We start from the raw sequence: 18,673 nt of genomic DNA on the forward strand, positions 1-18,673 counted from the left end.
TGGGAGGCTGAGGCGGGTGGATCACTTGAGGTCAGGAGCTGGAGATCAGCCTGGCCAACATGGTGAAACCCTGTCTCTACTAAAAATACAAAAATTAGCTGGGTGTGGTGACGCATGCCTGTAATCCCACCTATTCAGAAGGCGGATGCATGAGAATCGCTTGAACCCGGGAGGAGGCGGTTGCAATGAACCGAGATTGTGCCACTGCACTCCAGCCTGGGTAACAGAGACTCTGTCTCAAAAAACAAAACAAAACAAAACAAAACAACAACAACAAAAAAACCAGCTATAGTGGCATGTGCCTGTAGTCTCAGCTACTCGGGAGACTGACGTGGAAGAATCATTTAATCCCAGGAGGATGAGGCTGCAGTGAGCCATGATTGGGCCACTGCACTCCAGCCTGGGCAAGAGAGAGAGACCCTGTCTCAAAAACAAAACAGAACAAAAAAAGTGAAGTACATTAGGTCCCCAGATTATGGTATAACTTTTTTTATATTTATTGGTCAAATCATATTTCTCTTACATAAATAGAGATACATTAAACAGCAAGTTAAACGTAAAAAGCAGAAATTTGTCTCCATATATTATCTAAAATTTTATTTCAAGTGATCTTTATAATACAATCTTTCATATTCTAAAAATAGAACATGAATATTTTTAGTCAAAATCAATCACTTCTTTATCATATACTACTCAAAAATGACAATTTATTTAACATTTCCTAGGTGTATTTTGTGAGTCAAAAAAGGATTAGGAAACCCTGCCCCAATATGACTCCTTACCTGAGAGAAACGGCATCTCTGCACCTCACAGCCAGGCCAAGCCCTGTTAATATACTCTCCCATGCACACAACCAGAGTTCCTTATTTATATAGTGTCTCCAAGCACCCAAGAGTCCGCCAGTTCTAAAGGGAATTCATCACTGTCATCAGCTGGCCCTGGGTCTCCATGGGTACTGTGCCTGTCTCCTGGGCATGGCTTTTGCTGAACGTTACCACCCATCTTCAACACAAATACTCCTTCAAGAGACAGGCCAGGCCTGGGTTGGGGCTAGAGGTACAGAGACATCTGGGACCCAGGTCCTGCCCTAAGGGGCACCGCACAGATTACAGGATGGTGTGATAACTGGTGACAGTTATAACTCGAACTCAACTGGGGCTGGTGTCTGAGAAGCTTGAGCTCAGTGTAGGGGCAGGAAAGTACTCCTGGAGGAGGTGATGCATGATTAGGAGCCAGGCCCCCTAGAGGCGACGATGTTCCAAACATCAGGCTCGGCCTGTGCAAAGGCCATGGGCGTCTAAGACAATGACGTGGGGGACTGAGCCCAGCTCACTGGAAGCAGAGCAGGCTACACTGACCTGGGGGCGTCTAGGCCTTCACTGCTTTCTACGTCCTCTGACCCATCCCCATCAGAATCTCAACAGACTCGTCACCTCCAGGGCCTGCACTGCTCTCCCATCGCTGCCCAACTTCTCTCGTTCCCTAGGGATGTTCAAGTCTGCCAACATTCAGAGGGCAGGGCCTGCTGGCATGCCCCAGGGTGAGGCTGTGCCCAGCGAGTCCCTCCTTTCGTGTCTCACAGTAGCCTGAGCCTGCAGAGCTGGCTCTCTAGCATCTAGCTAGAGACGGTTTGACCACAGTTCCCTGCGACCCATGATTCACTTTCGAGGGTACCCACAAGAGATTTGTCTGCTCCTCCAGACGCCGCCCAATCGGGTGAAGCGTCTGGCCCTGAGTCAGGATGCTGGGGTGCTGGCCGTCTCAGCTACCCACTCCTTTGCAACCCCAGGCAAGCAAGCTCGTTCTCTCTTCCCGGCCAGGGGCTTTCTAGATGAAATCAGCTGCACCCCTTTACTCTCAGGGACCTAAAATTTCGGCGACCATGTGGAGCCGTAAACCCTTCTGCCTCCTGTCCTCCCAGCCCCGCACCCACCTGGCGTTTTCGTGTCACGGAACCTCTGCACGTGCTCTTCTCGAGGCCTAGAGTCCCTCTCTCCCTCTGGCCAACTCCTATTTCATCCCTCACAGACCCAACTCGAACGCCATCATCCCCGGAAAGCGGGGATTCCTCCCTTCAGTCTCTGCTTCCTTATCTTGCTGTCCTGCTGCGCCGCGCCCTCAGTGTACGCGCAGAGCTCGGGGCTGAGGGCCTCTGGGTCCCTGGCTGGGCGCGCGGCCAGGAGCGCGGCGGCCTGGGAAGCATCAGCGGCTCTCGAACTCGGCCCGGGCGCGGCGGGGTTAAGAGACCCGGGCCTTGAGGGTCCCGCCTCCGGAGCGCTCCATCCGCGTGGGGGAAGCCGCCCCGGAGGCTCCGACCTCGCTCCTGCTTATGACCCTCGCAGCCACAGGAGCCCCCACTTAGGTGAACATTTCGGACGGGGCCCCGGCGGTTCAGACCCGGAGGCGGCTCCTCCCGGAGGCAGCTCCTCCCGGCGTCGGCCTTCGGTCCTCCCCGCCAAAGCCCTCTTGGGACAAGTCGGGGATTCCCCGCCGCCGCCCGCCCCCTGGCGTCAAGGAGTCCCCGCGAGGCCCCGCCCCGGCCTGGCGCCGTCCTGGGCAGGAGGAACGCGCCGCTAGGCGGGAGAGCGCGGCCATGGCGGGGCCGGGCGTCCCCGGTGCCCCCGCAGCGCGCTGGAAACGCCACATCGTGCGGCAGCTGCGGCTTCGGGACCGTACGCAAAAGGCGCTTTTCCTGGAGCTGGTGCCGGCCTGTGAGTGCGCCCCGGTGCTGAGAGGATGGCGGCTGAGGGGACGCGGCTACGGGCGCGGGGAGAGGGTTTGGCTGGCTCCTCCGCCTGTGACCCGAGTGCGCTGTGCCTCATGCCTTGAGCCTGTGCGTTACGCCCACTCCGACTGCCAGGACTCCGCCCCTTGCCATCCAGGCTCTGGTTAGAACCTGGACGAGCCCCTCCTGGTCCCCCTGACCTCGTCGCCCCCCAGGACGGGCTCTGCCTCCCACAAGCTGGGCTTCCGAGACGCAAGTGCGTCCCCGGGTGTTGGTTTTGCAGGGTCTCTTTTGCCTCCCCACCCGGGCAGTCCCCGGGGTAGGGGCTTGATCAGTGCACTTAGTCTCGGTAGCGCAGTGAAAGAACGCGGGACTTGTCCAGAGCAGCCACTTATTGGCCCATCCGGAGAGGGGCGACACTCGGAACCTCTAAGGAGGAGGCTGTGCATCTCAGGCTCTGCCGCTGACAGGCGACGCTGGCACAGGCTTATGGAACACCTCCCCGTCAGCCTACTCAGCCTGAGGGGGCATCAGGGGGCCCCGGGCTGCTGGCGGATGCTGGCCGAGCCCAGCGAAGTCGGACTCTCAGAATTGTTTCTGGGCAGCTGGTCAGGATAGGGTGTGGCATTTCAAGAGGGGATGAACAGGTGTGCCTGTGTGTCGCGCCTCTGGCCGCCTGCGATTGTATGTCTGTGGTTGGAAGTCTAGCCACAATCCCTGCTCTCTCACTGGGGCTAATCTTGGCCAAACCCCCACAATCAAATCTGCTCTTAGCCAGGAAAATTTCTCTGCAAGCTTCCAGGCTGCTGGTCCTCTACCTTCAGGGTTGCGAGGCCAGCCCCCACCTCCAGCAGCCACACTTCTCCACTGCTCAGACAGACAGTGGAACCGTCCAGTTTGAGGGAGGGGGTCACCGCCCCCCAACCCCCCCCCTCCCCGCCCCGACCCAGGGAGCTGTGAGTCTGAGGGACTAGAGAGACCTGGAGGGCTGAAATCAGACCGAAGGGCCAGTCTTGAAACCTTGGGCAGATCACATCGCTAAGCCTCAGTCTTCTTACTTGTTAATTGGGTATAGAGACCTTCTTTAGGTTTGCTGGGTGCTGCAGTACCCTGGGGGCTGAGGTGGGGTTTTCATGAGAACTAGGCCAGGCCCAGGGCCTCAGTCAAGGTGACAGGGCACTGAGTGTGGGAAGGAAGTTGATGAGGAGGGAGCTAGGCCCGGACTTACCACCCCACCCTCCCCTGGAACTGGTGAGAAAAGAGGAAGTGACTGTTGATGGGGGAGGGTGTTCCAGGGTCAAACCACCAACCTCCAGAATGTCTGCTGGATAATTGCTCAAGGACTTTCTATTCTGGCCTGGGGGTACCTTACACCAGGGCGGGGGAAGTTGGGATTATTTATTTATTTATTTATTTATTTATTTATTTGAGATGGAGTCTTTGCTCTGTTGCCCAGGCTGGAGTGCAGTGGTGTGATCTCCGCTCACTGCAAGCTCTGCCTCCCAAGTTCACGCCTGTCTCCTGTCTCAGCCTCCCGAGTAGCTGGGACTACAGGCACCTGCCACCACGCCTGGCTAATTTTTTGTATTTTTTAGTAGAGATGGGGTTTCACCGTGTTAGCCAGGATGGTCTCGATCTTCTGACCTCGTGATCCGCCCGCCTCGGCCTCCTAGAGCGCTGGGAATTCAGGTGTGAGCCACCACACCCGGCCGGGGATTATTTTTAAGTGCAGAAAGCTAGAGCCCTTGGAGGGGAAGTGACTTGCCAAAGGCCATTGACAGGTAGAGCTCGGTTTATTTCATCACTTTCTGGGGCTAAGCCTTGCTCTGAGGCAGGGATGAATCAATCCCAGGCCCCTTCCTTCCCTCAGGACCCTCAGCGGGCAGTACCCCGCAGTGGTCATCCTTCTGTCCCTGGGAGAGCAGGTCCTCTTCCACGTGGGCCTGGGGACCGGTGCTATGAGGACACTGCTAGGGCTGAAGGTCCTGTAGAACTGCACAGATGCCCCTCAGGCACAGGGCAGAGGCCAGCCTGCCAGAAGCTTCCCCATCTCTAGCATCTCTGGGCTCCTGCAGCCCTTTTAGCCGGAGATAAATTGCATGCCAGGGGGCTGCTGGGTATCTGTCTCTGCCCCAGGCTCACTCTCTTGCACTCTCCAGATAACCATCTCTTAGAGAAGGCTGAGCTGCTGGACAAGTTCTCAAAGAAGCTGCAGCCGGAGCCAAACAGTGTCACTCCCACCACCCACCAGGGCCCCTGGTGAGTGTATGTGTGTCCGTGGTCACAAAGGGCTGCCTGTGCTGGGTTCATTCTCTCCCTAGTGCCTCATCAGCCCTCAGCTGCTGCCCAGGGGTGGTGGGGGTGGTGGGGAAGGCAGGTCCTTGGACTTCCCACAGGCCAGCTGTTTAGAATCTCTTTCCCCTCCACCTTTCTTTGTCCATCTCTCTGCATTTGTCCCATCTCCTTCCCCTCCCACCCCTATACTTGTGTCTTTTCCCTTTCTCAGTCTTTTTCCATTTCCCTGTTCCTTGCCTGATGCCTAAAGAAAGGGTCTTGCTACCTATTGCAAAGAGGGAGTAAAGATGAGAACCAGGAATAGGTTGGGGCTCAGAGTTGGGAGGTGCTTTGCTTTTTTTTTTTTTTTTTTTGAGACGGAGTCTGGCTCTGTCACCCAGGCTGGAGTGCAGTGGCGTGATCTCAGCTCACTGCAACCTCCGCCTCCTGGGTTCAAGCAATTCTCCTGCCTCAGCCTCCTGGAGCGTGCACCACCACCCCCAGCTAATATTTGTATTTTTAGTAGAGACGGGGTTTCACCATGTTGGCCAGGATGGTCTCGATCTCTTGACCTTGTGATCCTTCCACCTCGGCTTCCCAAACTGCTGGGATCACAGGTGTGAGCCACCACGCCTGACTGGGAGGTGCTTCTTGAGAAGGGTCCTTGGCCAAGGCCTAGGGGAATCTTAGAGCAGAGGAGTCATGGACAGCTCATTTCTAGAGACTTGCCTTTTCCTTTACTGGCTTGCTGGCTTCCATCTTCCCAGGAGGAAGTTAATGGCTCTTGTTTTAGGCTTTTCATGTAGCATCGCTTGGGTGCCTTTGGGCACTTGGGTGAACCGGGGGACATTGAGCACCACTCTGATTGGTTGGCAGGGAGGAGTCAGAGCTTGACTCAGACCAAGTCCCATCACTGGTCGCACTGAGGGTGAAGTGGCAGGAGGAGGAGGAGGGGCTCCGGCTGGTCTGTGGTGAGGTAAGTTGGGAAGGGGTCTGAAAATGGGGTAGAGAGATGTGGTCCAAGGGAGCCAGCCAGTGCGGGGTACTCCTGTGTTTGCTGAATTCTCCAAGCCCAGTGCTGCAAGCATTGAGTGAGCCCTAGTGTGTGCCAGGCCCTGACCTGAAGCTGAGCAGGGGTCAGAGTGCCCTGGGCAGCCCAGGATGAAGTGGGCTCCAACAGCAGCTGGAGGGAGTTAGGTGTGCAAGGGCCTGGCAGCCCATTTCCCTTCCACATGGTTTAGCCTGCTCTGCTCACTAATCCATGGCTCACCCCTCGCCCAGCCATCCCCAAGGCCTAGCACCAGTTGATGCTCAATATACATTTGCAGACTACAGAAGTTAGGTTCATTTAGCTCATTGGCAGGGTGTGGATGCTCCACCTGACACTACCGCCTTCCCTGCCCCTTTGCAACAGTGTCTCTTGGCTTCTCTTTCACCATGCTCTCCTGGTTTCCCTCTCATTTCTCTGATTGTTGCCTCTGAACTTCCTTCACTGGCTCCTTCCCCTCCTCCCTATTCCCGTCCCTTCAAATGTGGGTGTTCTTGGGGTTCACTGACCCCCATTTTTTCTGTCTGCCAACTCTCAGTTCTGTCTCTAGCCCAGCCTTCTTTTCTGAGCTTGACTCTCTTGCTCAGCTGCTTTTTGGAGATCACATCTAAAATCAGGCTCACCATCTCCCCCAGAATTTGGCCCACACTGTTTTGAGAGTTGACTCCTTGCAGGCATTGGGCTAAACATTGTCTCAGTTAATCCTTCACAACTTTATGGTTGTAGAGGAGGAAACTGAGGCTTGGAGAGGTAGAGCCAGGATTTGAGCCCCTCTCACACAAATCAACTTCTGTGCTCTCCATTCATTCTCTCAACATCTATTGACAGTTGCTATATCCAAAGTACGGGGAATGCAACAATAAACAAGACCTGGCCCCATGGGGCTTCCGGTCCTCTGAAAGAGACTGTGATAGCTCAGTAAATACACATCCAGTCACAGAATGGCAAGTCACCTGCCCAACAGAAATGTGGGCATATGTATGGACTCATTTGAGAACCTTTCCCTAGAGCTGCTGTTGTAGGTCCAATTTAATATTTGTTTGAGAGGTGATTCTCAAACATCTGACCCCCACACCACCCCCAGCCTCTGGGCTGTGAGCTCCCCAAGCCCTGGGATGTCTTGGTTTGCCTCCGAGGCAAACCTATATCCTTAGGGCCTGTGTCCACAGTCCATTCCATACAAATGACTATTTGTAGACTAAGCGATGAATGAGGTGGGCTGTCCTTCCTGTCTTCCTGTGACTGCCCCCCAGTCGTTCTCACACATGCTGGAAGTGCAGGGGCACCTCTGACTCCTCCCAGCCCTCCATCCTGAGCTGGTCACAAGCTCATGTTGACTCTATCTCCAAATCCATCAATGTCTCTCTGTTTCTTGTACCATATCTGACATGGTACAAGTAACTTTCATCCTGCCCTGGAACACTCCTTTAGCACTCCCTGTCCCTTCTCCATACAGCTTTCAGAGTGACATATTTTAATTAAAAAAAAAAAAGATCTCCATTAAAGACAAGCAATACACAAAACATGCTTGTAAACAAGTCAAGAGAATAGAAGCCATAGAGTAAAAAGTAAAAGCCCGTCTTACTACCTCTGTCCCCATGGTTAGTGTGCAGTAGATCTTCCAAAGCTCCTAGCCTGGCTCCCCCGTCGAGCTCCCCAGGCTCATGTCGCATTTCCTGCCACGCTTATCTCTGAGCTCCCAGCTCCCTTTGCCTGGGATACTTTCCCTGGCCCCCAGCACTCCTTCCCAGGACACACACCAGCCAGTACCCATTGGATGCGCCAGAGGATGGGGGCAGTGAGGAGGCTTTTTCTTTTCTTTTCTTTCTTTTTTTTTTTTTGAGACGGAGTCTCGCTCTGTCGCCCAGGCTGGAGTACAGTCGTGTCATCTCAGCTCACTGCAACCTCCGCCTCCCAGGTTCACGCCATTCTCCTGCCTCAGCCTCCCGAGTAGCTGGGACTACAGGCGCCCGCCACCATGCCCAGCTAATTTTTTGTATTTTTAGTAGAGATGGGGTTTCACCATGTTAGCCAGGATAGTCTTGATCTCCTGACCTCGTGATCCGCCCGCCTTGGCCTCCCAAAGTGCTGGGATTACAGGCGTGAGCCATGGCACCCGGCCTTTTCTTTTCTTTTGTAAAAATTTCTCTAGTAGTTCCACACATCACAAGCATTTATCATTATTATTAACTTTTTATTTTAAAATAATTATAGATTCACAGGAAGTTGGAAGGATAGTCCAGAGTTCCTGCGTCCCCTTCCCCCAGCATCTCCTGCTGGCTACATCTTACATAACTATAGTACCCACAACCAGGAAACTGGGATTGGTATGAAGTGTGTATATGTCCTTTGTCATTTTATCACGTGTAGATTTGTGTAACCATCAAGATATGGCACTGTTTCACCACTACAAAGATCTCTTTCTTATTACCCCTTTTTAGTCACATTCACCCCTCTCCCCCCAACCATCCCTAACCCCTGGCAAGTACTAATCTGTTTTCCACCTCTACTACTTGAATTTTGAAAGGCATACAATAAAATATTGAATGGTACAACACAACATAAATGAAAGCAAGTGACAAGTGAGAAAGTGGAGGTGGTGATCAGATTGCTCAGTGGTGAAAAGAATTATGTTATAAATGGGGCCAACTATGAATAAAGGTGCCCCAACCCGCATGTGCAGATTCCTTCTTCGCAGACTCACTCACATAGCGCGTCATGTCAGTGCAGGTGGCAGCGCCAACCTTGCTCCTCAGTCTGTCCTCACCAGGCCCACGTGAGAACACAGGAACAGATTAGCAACAAGAGCCCCCAGCCTTGGCCTGAGCCAGAGGCGCCTCTGGCCCTCATGTTCTCTTGTCACACTGGTGGGAGCTGCCTTGCCTGGGGTCTGTCTCTCCCACCGACCCTGCTTGGCTCTGGGTTGAAGGCATGACGAGTGAGGCGGGAGTGCAAATGAAATGACCCTCACCCCCTCTCCTGGGCTGCCAGCGCTGTTCCCATATTGAGTCTGGGCCCTGGCTCCCCGAGTCCATGCCTGATCTTAGCCTTGTGTGCCTCTGCGCAGGGCTTCTCGCTGCTGAGACCTGTGCTTGGGCAGGCCTGGGTTGGGTGAGGCCAGGAAGCCAGCAGGGAGGGGTGGGGAACAGAACTCACATTCCCCTGACCAGCCTGGAGGGTGATGCAGTTAGGTGGCTAGTGGCCAAATCTCTTAGCTACGTGACTTTGGGCAAGACACTTAAACCTCTCCGTCGGTGTCCTTGTCTGTGAAGTGAGAGTGGCAGTACCAGCCTCCCGGTGTGGTGAGGATGGAAGGAGCGTGTAGCCTGCTGGGAACATCATGGCGCCCGAGGGCCGGATGGGCATTTGGCAGCCTCTGCGCGAGGAGTCCTCGCAGTGGTTCTGCATGGTGCTGGGAGCGGAGCGCTGGCTTCCCACTCTTCAGGCGAGGCAGTGGAGCGGGTTGCTCTTGCCAGAGAGGTTCCTAGTAGGGTCGCAGAGAAACGAAGCGGCACGGCGAGGATTGGGACCCAGGGCTGACTCCAGAGCCCGAGGGCCTTCCACTGCTCCACAAACAGCAGCGCGTCCCTGTGCAAGGTCCCAAACCTGTGTGGGGCTCAGCTTGCTTTTCAGGAAGGGGGCGGGCAGGGGAGCAGCCGACTCCCTTAGCGCCTTCGGCCCCGGAGGGACTGGAGGCCTGGAGGGGCCTCAGCGCCGCCGTGCCCACCTGTCCGCCCCTAGATGGCCTACCAGGTGGTGGAGAAGAGCGCGGCCCTGGGCACCCTGGAGTCGGAGCTGCAGCAGAGGCAAAGCAGGTGAGGCGCGGGCGCGGGCGCGGGCGCGGGCGCGGGCGCGGGCGGGGGCGGGAGGGACCGCGCCCACCTCAGGGAGGCCGGGGGCCAACTATGCGGGAGGCGGGGGGAATGGCGCGGGCCGAGATCTTTCCCTACGTCCCCCCGAGCCCATCGGTTGGTGCCAGAGGACCGAACGGCTGGGCTCTGAGGGCGAAGGCTTGGGGGAGACCTGGCTTAGCCACCCGGCTAGCCGCGTTTGGCATTGGCAGGTCTGTCTCTGCTCCGAGGCATATTCCCACTGGGCAGTGACGGGGGAAGCTTGGGACCCGCTATCCGCTCTTTCCGTCCTCCAGGCTGGCAGCCCTGGAGGCCCGCGTGGCGCAGCTGCGAGAGGCGCGGGCGCAGCAGGCCCAGCAGGTGGAGGAGTGGCGGGCGCAGAATGCGGTGCAGCGGGCAACCTACGGGGCGCTGCGCGCGCACGTCGGGCTCCGGGAGGCGGCACTGCGCAGGCTCCAGGAAGAGGAGCGCGACCTGCTGGAGAGGCTCGTGCAGCGCAAGGCGCGCGCCGCGGCCGAGCGCAACCTGCGCAACGAGCGCCGGGAGCGGTGAGGGAGCAGGCCCCGCCCCTTCTGAGGAAAGGCCCCGCCCCTGCAGGAGGAGGGCAGCAGCCGCCCCCTGGAGGAAGGGACCGGGTCTAGCCCCGCCTGCGTGCGAGGTGCCGCGCCAGGGTCTCAGGATGCTTTTTACCCAACAAGGGCCAAGCAGGCGCGGGTGTCCCAGGAGCTGAAGAAGGCTGCCAAGCGGACCGTGAGCATCAGCGAGTAAGAGTGGGGATGGGCCGGTCCGATCCTTGCGTTCTGCCTCCCGCCCCACCTGCCTGCGGCGACCCAGGCTGCCGACTGTACTTGTGCACAGCCCCGTCCTGAGGCCCCCAAGTGGTCGGGGCCCACGAGACACCTGCAGAGGACCGTGTGGTCGTAGGAGCCTGCATGCGTGACCGCTGCACGTGTACACCCACACAGAACCCTCATCACTGGGAATTCCTGTCTTCAGCGTACCCTGTGCTGGGGTCGGGAGGGGCTGGCTTGGTCCCTTGGCCTTTCTGAACTTCATTACCTCTCCTAGGGGCCCGGACACCCTAGGCGATGGGATGAGGGAGAGAAGCGAGACTCTGGCTCTGGCCCCTGAGCCAGAGCCCCTGGAGAAGGAAGCTTGTGAGAAGTGGAAGAGGCCCTTCAGGTGAGGACCCAGGTGACAGTCTCAGAGCTCTGAGCTGAGCCCCACCCCAGAGGCTGCCAGGGTCTTCCTCTTGGACCTTGGAGTCAGCTCTTGGGTTGGGAGGGGGCTTGAGGAGAGGCCAGAAAGCTCAGATCTCCCAGGGCTAGTCTGACCTCCATTGTCTGGAGCCACTTGGGGTCAGTTCCATCTCACCCCCCCAACCCCTACCCTCAACCCTTTCCCTCCTTCTTGGGATCAGAGCTCTGGGGGTGGGGTGTCAGGCTTCTGAATAGCTGTCACCAGGAGAGAACCTGTGGGCAAAGCCCAGAGCCCAGTCATGCCAGGCATGTGTGTGCAGCCATAGGTGTGCAAGCATGTGCATCCGCAGGGACATGAGGCCACAGGTGTGTACAAGCTTGACTGAGCCCACCTGTATGTGTGAATATATAAGCATGTGTAGATGTGTGCTCACACTTGTGGGACCTGATTGGGGCTTCAGACCTTGGGTGCCTGTCCGCAGGGTCTCCTCCATCCTTCTTGATTTGCCTGTCATTGAGGCTGCCCCCTCTGGGCCCCATTCCCCAGCCTAACACCTCTTCTCAGTCTTTCCTTGCAGGTCCCTGGTGTCCAGGCCTTGGGGCAGTGAAGAAACCGTGGGGAGGGGCATGAGATGCCAGTCCCCAAAGTCCTTGGGAGCCCTTGTGGGCCAAGTCATTGTAGGACACACACTCTCCTGGGCATTGCTGAGGTCACCCAGCGAGCCTAGGCTCCCCCCTCCTCCCATCCCCAGCCTGGGGGTACCTTCAGCGTCTCTCCTCCCTGTAGGCCCCGGCTCAGCTTCCCAGGAACTTTTGTTGGTGGGTACTAGTAGGGTAAGGCAGTTCTTCCCATCATGAGGGAGACCTTGGGAGACTTTCATTACCAAATCCATTGCTGCCCCGACCTTCCTGGGACTGATCTGGGTCACCCTAGTCTCCTGGTCTTGGAGAAGTCAAGTTCTTATCCCAGACTTGAGAGGTTACAAGCCTCCAGGTCTCTGGCAAAGTGTGGAGATGATGGACAGCCATTTGTACACACACCAGCCAGTCCCTTAGCATATCTCTCTTGGTTTTGTCTCAGGTCTGCCTCAGCCACCTCCCTGACGCTGTCCCACTGTGTGGATGTGGTGAAGGGGCTTCTGGAGTAAGTGTGTGTGTGTGCCTGTGTGTGCACCCACGTGTGTGTCGGGCTCCCCAGCCCAGGCTTGGTCTGTGTCTGTGCCTCGACCTGTCCATCCCTGTGATGTGCAGCTGTCTGCCTGTGAGTCTGTTGGGCCTTGGAGACAGGAGCCAGGTGAATGGCCTCAGCCCCGGCCCCGGTTCAGCTGTCTTCCAGGTTCTGTCCTCACAAGGGTCTGTCTTCATCCAAGGTCGTCACAGGGGACCAAGAGCTCCAGCCTCAGGCAGGGCAGGAGCTCCTACTCAATTGGGAAAAATGCTCTGAAATGTCAGGGACTCATTCAGAGTCACAGAGCCAAGCAGTGGCAAGACTGGGATTGAAACCCCGGCCCTGAGGTTTCTTTACACCCACCAACCCTACCCTGCTCCTGTGTCTGCCTCTGTGTGCTCTCTACCCCGTCTCCACACCAACCCCTGGGGTCGAGGCTGGGTTGGGGAATGCTCTCGCTGCTCCTTGGGGCCATGTTCTGCTGCCTGCCATGTCTGCTTCCTATGGTTGATGCCTCAGGGGAGCTGGAGGCTCCCACCTGAGAAGGACTTGCTGAATGCCCTCCTGACCCCAACCCACCTTACCCCAGTTTTAAGAAGAGGAGAGGTCACTCAATTGGGGGAGCCCCTGAGCAGCGATACCACATCATCCCTGTGTGTGTGGCTGCCCGACTTCCTACCCGGGCTCAGGATGTGCTGGTAAGGGAGGAGCTGAGCCACATGGGTGGGGCAGTGGTGAGAGAGTGCAGGCACAGGGGTGGTCCCAAGAGGCCAGGGAAGCACGGCTGGGCTCCTCAGCAGGAGAAGGAGGCTGCCTCCCACAGCCTGTGGTGGGAGCCACTCAAGCATGTTATGATGTGGGCATGAGCCAGGGAGGGAGAGAGAGGAGGCTGGGAGGCCAGGAGGCCAGGCAGGAGAGTAGAGTAGCATAGCGTGGAGGCTGCTGCAGGGGTCCAGGCAGAGGTGAGAACACCTGGTGGGGCCGGGTTTGAAACTCAGAGTGTGGACAGAGAAACTGGGGAGGGGGATACCACGTCTGCAGCAGGCTGTGTCTGCACAGGCACCGGTGAGAGGGCCCGTGAGCACTCACAGAGACATGCGCGGGGAGGGCCGGGGCACCAACCTCCCCTTTCCCCACAGGATGCCCACCTCTCTGAGGTCAATGCTGTTCGTTTTGGCCCCAACAGCAGCCTCCTGGCCACTGGAGGGGCTGACCGCCTGATCCACCTCTGGAATGTTGTGGGAAGTAAGGAGCCCTCCCCTGCAGGCCAACTTGGTGCTTCTCTCCAGACCCTCTCCTCAGCTCACTCCTTGGTGGGCAGAGGTCTTGGATCTCTTTGTGTTTCTCTATCTGGAATATTCTGTGGGCAGTGACTAGCCAATGCCTTGGAAAGAGTGAGACTCTGGGCTCACTGTTCTGAAGAAGGGTGGAGCCTCCTGGCTCCTAGGGTCCAGATTTGCAGGATGGGGAGGGCTGAGTTCAGATGGTCCCTGATGGGGGTTGGTGGGGGTCCCCTATCATGAGGTCCTACAGGGACAGGCCCTTGAAGAGCAGGTCCCTGAGTCTACCAGGTGACCCTCTTCTAGCATCACTTGAGCTCTCAGAACTCAGGTAAGAGACAAGTATGAACTGCTGGCCTTGTCCCAACCTCTGTGCTCTGGAGAGGGGGTGTCCTGGGGAGTCAGAGCCGGCTCCTGGGGGCTTCCTAGGAAAGGCAAGTTTCTGGCTGGCCTGATCCTGGCTTGCTGTGTGCTCTACATAGTCCCTTCTCCCTGGTCCTCTCTAGCCTGGTCTGTGAAATGACTAGCTGTCCCTGGGACCCAGTGCCAGCAGTTAGGGGAGGTGTAGTCTCCAGCCCAGGCTCGCAGAACAGACCCAGCGATTCTGTCTTCTAACCTGGGGATGTGTCGGGGGGTGGGGCAGGAACTGATCTTCCGCTCTCAATCCCAATTCCTCCATTTTGTGAGGTTAAGACCTCATTTCAACTGTCCCTTCCCCTGGTCCTCCCAGGTCGCCTGGAGGCCAACCAGACCCTGGAGGGAGCTGGTGGCAGCATCACCAGTGTGGACTTTGACCCCTCGGTGAGGAACTTTGCCCCAGTGGCATGGGATTGTGCCCAATCCACACTGGGCAGGTGGGGGCTGTGGGACCTGAGGGCGCAACATGGATACCCTAGAACCAGGCCCTTGGGGTCTTACACAGATCCTCCTCCCTGGGCCGGAGGCTCCTTTGCCTGCCTTGGTGACCTGGGCCGTGGGAAGCTCTAGGGCAGCCCCTAGCCTCATTCTGTGGCCTGAAGAATGTTGCCTCCGGCTTAGCACCTCTCACTTCCTCTCCCATTTCTCCAGGGCTACCAGGTTTTAGCAGCAACTTACAACCAGGCTGCCCAGCTCTGGAAGGTGGGGGAGGCACAGTCCAAGGTGAGGCCTGACTGGGGAGGCTGCCTGGAGGTCAGAGGTCATACCTCAGGACTAGGGGGCCTGTTATGGGGTCTTGGCCAAACTCTTGATCCGTACCTGGGGCCGGGGTACAGGAGACACTGTCTGGACACAAGGATAAGGTGACAGCTGCCAAATTCAAGCTAACGAGGCACCAGGCAGTGACTGGGAGCCGCGACCGGACAGTGAAGGAGTGGGACCTCGGCCGTGCCTACTGTGAGCCCCAGCCCCACCTCCCCTCCCCACCAGCCAGGAGCCCCAGGCCAGGGCACAAGGGACCTCACCTGCTCTCTGGGAGTGGCTCTGAGATTCATAGGCATTTGGGGGTGAAACCTCTCAAGGCCCTCCAATTCCCTAATGGTATCCCCCAATGGTGTTTTCTGTCTGGTTTCTTGGTGACCTCAGGCTGTGGGTAGGAAAAAGACGTGGGTGAGCCCTGTGCTGGGAAGCAGAAGACCTGGGTTCTAGTCTTGGGAGGACACTGGGTTCTGGGCCTCAGCTTCTCCATATGTCCTGTGGGGTGGCTCCCGACAACCCTCCTCTGAGGCCCTGGGGTCTGCTGCTTGGTCCCCAGGCTCCAGGACCATCAATGTCCTTTCCTACTGTAATGACGTGGTGTGTGGGGACCATATCATCATTAGTGGCCACAATGACCAGAAGATCCGGTTCTGGGACAGCAGGTGACAGGCGCAGGCTGGGGGAGGACTTGGGGAGGGCTAGGGACAGGGCTCCCAAGTTCTTGTTCCTTTCTCTGGCCATGGCAGGAGGAGTCTTGGTGGCACTTTGGGCAGGCAAGGCTGTGGGGCTGGCACTGCCAGCTAGTGCCTCTCGGCTGGGCTCAGCTCCCGCAGTAAGCTGTGCCACTGTCTTCATGGCTCTTGGTCCAATGCTGGACTCCGCCTGGACCTTGCAACCAAGATGGAGATGTACCTTTTTCCATTTAGTTACCACTTTTATATCAAAAGGAAAAAAATTCTTTTAGCTGTTTTTTAAACCAAAGACCCTAACTTTGGGCTTGAATTGTTTGTAAAAGCAAAGCTAGAGGCCGGGCATGGTGGCTCATACCTGTAATCCCAGCTGTTTGGGAGGCCGAGGCAGGCAGATCACCTGAGGTCAGGAGTTTGAGACCAGCCTAGCCAACATGGCGAAACCCTGTCTCTACTAAAAATATTAGCCGGGTGTGGTGGCAGATGCCTGTAATCGCAGCTACTTGGGAGGCTGAGGCAGGAGAATTGCTTGAACCCGGGAGGCAGAGGTTGCAGTGAGCCCAGATTGCGCCACTGCCCTCCAGCCCGGGCGACAGAGCGAGATGTCTCAAAACAAAACCAAAACCAAAACCAAAACCAAAACCAAAACCAAAACAAAACATAAAAACAAAGCTAGAGCCAGTGCTAGGCCTGCCTCAAGCCTTTACTCACTGATCTCCAGCAATTACTGTTTGCAACCCTTCCTTCTCTCTCATATTTTTTTAAAGACGAGACTTCATTGCTCAGATGATATGGTTCTTATTTAGTGACCCAAAGGTTTCAAAGGCTCCAGCTTTCAAATCAAAGTCTGTCTAAGTTCCTCGATGGAGGCAGCTGGCTGCAGTGGGGAGAAGGGAGATGAGTCACTGGCAGCCTTTACCCCAGCGATCCAGGGCCCTGGGGTTCCTCCGGACTTGGTTAGCTGGGAAGGCTGCTGCGCCTGGCCCCTTCCTGTCAGGAGTGGCCTGGCTAGGCTGTTCCTCATCCCTGTCTCTGTCCTTGTTCCTCAGGGGGCCCCACTGCACCCAGGTCATCCCTGTGCAGGGCCGGGTCACCTCCCTGAGCCTCAGCCACGACCAACTGCACCTGCTCAGCTGTTCCCGAGACAACACACTCAAGGTCATCGACCTGCGTGTCAGCAACATCCGCCAGGTGTTCAGGTACCAGCCTCATGCCTGCTGACCCTGTGGCCTTTGCTGGGACAGCTGAGCCTCTCTTCTCCTGTAATAGACCCTCTTGGAGCCCTCCCTGGAGGCCCCTCCAGACCAGGTCCTGCTGAGGTACCAAACCCCTCGACAAAGAGGAAGCTCTGGAAGCTCCCTGCAGAGGGCAGAGACTAGTGATGACCTCTGTTCTGACCCCAGCCCTGTCTGTCCTCAGGGCCGATGGCTTCAAGTGTGGTTCTGACTGGACCAAAGCTGTGTTCAGGTATGTCCGTGAGAGCATATGCCTGTGTCCCAGTGTGCCCTGCCGGACCCTGTGTGTGCCCTCCCCTCTGACCCCCCCTTTTCTTGCTCTGCTGTGGCCACTACAGCCCGGACAGAAGCTATGCACTGGCAGGCTCCTGTGATGGGGCCCTTTACATCTGGGATGTGGACACCGGGAAACTGGAGAGCAGACTTCAGGGACCCCATTGGTGAGCATGGCCTCCACCTGGCCACCTGCCTGGCCCCAGTCCTGCCAGGCTGATTCCAGGTTCTGACATACTGGGACCCTGGAGTCCCTAGCCCTTGTCCCTCCACCTTCCACCCGACCAGAGCCCTTTGCAGTTCACAAGGTACTTTCCACATGCACTTGGGTCCATCCTTTCCACAGCCCTGTGAGCTCACTTTACAGATGAGGAAACAGGCTCAAGAGAGGGCCTCAAACTACCCAGGTCGAGCAGTCGGGGCAGAGCCAGGTTGCAGGCGCAGTTCCCGAAGCCCCCCTGAAGCCTGCCCCTCCCTTTCCCCAGCGCTGCTGTCAATGCCGTGGCCTGGTGCTACTCCGGGAGCCACATGGTGAGCGTGGACCAGGGCAGGAAGGTTGTGCTCTGGCAGTAGGGCCACGACCTGCCTGCCTGGGCTGGAGCTCTTGCCCGAAGCCTGAAGCTTCCTTCGGCGCCATGCAGGGGTTGGGGTTGGGACTGGAGCTGGCCTTGGGATTTAATGGGGAAGAAGGCCTGGCAGGACCTGGCCTGTTTGTTTAAAAATGAAGTATGGGTTGGGGGATTACGCTAGTTTTTCTTTGTATTTTTATCTCTATCTCCTCACCTTTTCTCCCAAAGTAGAAAAAAATGATATCTGAACTGCGTCTGCCTACCTCTTTGCAGCATTCATGGTACGGAGACCTTTGGGCTAGTGGGCTCTGGAAGATCCAGGCTTGGCCCCCTTCCTCCTTCCATACAGAGCTGAGGCAGCCAGCCGAGTCTCTGCCTGCAGAGATAGGTGCTGCTCAAGTCTAACCATGGAAACAGCAGGAAGAAAGGCCCTGAGGCGGCAAAGAGCCATGGATGTGACTCTTGGTCCAACCTGGTCCTGAGGCCAAAGCAACATGTTGGGCCCACCTGCTTCAGGCACTCAGGGTAGACTGAAGCTGAGGAGGGGCTGGGGGAGCTCTGAGGAGGGGCTGGGGGAGCTCTGAGGAGGGGGCAGGGAGGCAGCCCAGAGGGGTCCCAGTGGGAAGATCCTAAAAACCCAGGTAGTGATATCAAAGTCCTTGGTCCACGGGGCCTCCCTTAGACTGGGTCTGCGTTCTTCCTCCAGGGGTAGTGCCCAGAGTGGGGCAGAGCAAGGCCTCTGTGTGTCTGTGCCTGGGGGAGGGCAGCTGTGGGCCAGATCTGGGCCTGGGGCTTTGCTTACAAGGCAGAGCCCACAGGGCAGAGTTGGGGCAAACCAACTTCCTTCACCAACCTAGGACTGGGCACAGGCCTGTGGAGACGGTGTTGGTTAAATGGCAACACCTACACTCTGCTGACTCCCAGACCACTCACTACTTTTGGACTAGCTGCCTCCTGGCCATCATCTCCCCTGCAAGTGACCCGTTCTTCCTGCACCCCATGTCCCTGGGACCTTGTGCTGCTGGTTCTAGTACTCCTCCACCCTCCTGCCACTGTGGGCCACCTTCTAGACCTGCAGTCTCCCCATCCAATCCTTTCCCTTACTATGGCCAGAGTGACTTTTGTTGTTGTTGTTGTTGCTTTTGAGACACACAGAAAACCTTACTGCAGCCTCAAACTCCTGCAG

The 18,673-nt window shown here is 56.9% G+C and overlaps 1 protein-coding gene across 2 annotated transcripts; it reads left to right on the forward strand.

Annotated features, from left to right (window-relative positions):
• The first annotated feature begins 482 nt into the window (after positions 1-482).
• On the forward strand, positions 483-17,739 carry ATG16L2 (autophagy related 16 like 2). 2 transcript variants are annotated; one of them, XM_031007295.3, is made up of 18 exons: positions 483-2,711; positions 4,885-4,984; positions 5,876-5,975; positions 9,789-9,862; positions 10,195-10,446; positions 10,597-10,662; positions 10,967-11,080; positions 12,179-12,241; positions 12,855-12,963; positions 13,405-13,510; positions 14,276-14,346; positions 14,614-14,685; positions 14,799-14,919; positions 15,278-15,383; positions 16,460-16,609; positions 16,830-16,877; positions 16,984-17,085; positions 17,404-17,739. In XM_031007295.3, exons 1-18 carry the CDS (start codon positions 2,594-2,596, stop codon positions 17,489-17,491), a joined length of 1,860 nt encoding a protein of 619 aa, XP_030863155.2. In that variant the 5' UTR covers positions 483-2,593; the 3' UTR covers positions 17,492-17,739. The 2 variants fall into 2 exon arrangements, with proteins under 2 accessions (XP_030863155.2, XP_030863156.2); XM_031007296.3 differs by lacking the exons at positions 483-2,711; positions 4,885-4,984 and having other exon boundaries at positions 5,913-5,975; positions 9,669-9,862.
• Positions 17,740-18,673: the final 934 nt, after the last annotated feature.

The sequence above is a fragment of the Gorilla gorilla genome, chromosome 9 (assembly GCF_029281585.2).
Source record: "Gorilla gorilla gorilla isolate KB3781 chromosome 9, NHGRI_mGorGor1-v2.1_pri, whole genome shotgun sequence".
NCBI lineage: Eukaryota > Metazoa > Chordata > Mammalia > Primates > Hominidae > Gorilla > Gorilla gorilla.

Excerpts from the sequence above, each read along its gene's own strand:
- ATG16L2 (XM_031007295.3), top strand. The coding sequence starts at position 2,594 with ATGGCGGGGCCGGGCGTCCCCGGTGCCCCCGCAGCGCGCTGGAAACGC. Across the intron at positions 14,686-14,798 it reads TGGGGGAGGCACAGTCCAAG|GAGACACTGTCTGGACACAA; the intron begins GTGAGGCCTGAC and ends GCCGGGGTACAG. Across the intron at positions 15,384-16,459 it reads ATCCGGTTCTGGGACAGCAG|GGGGCCCCACTGCACCCAGG; the intron begins GTGACAGGCGCA and ends CTTGTTCCTCAG.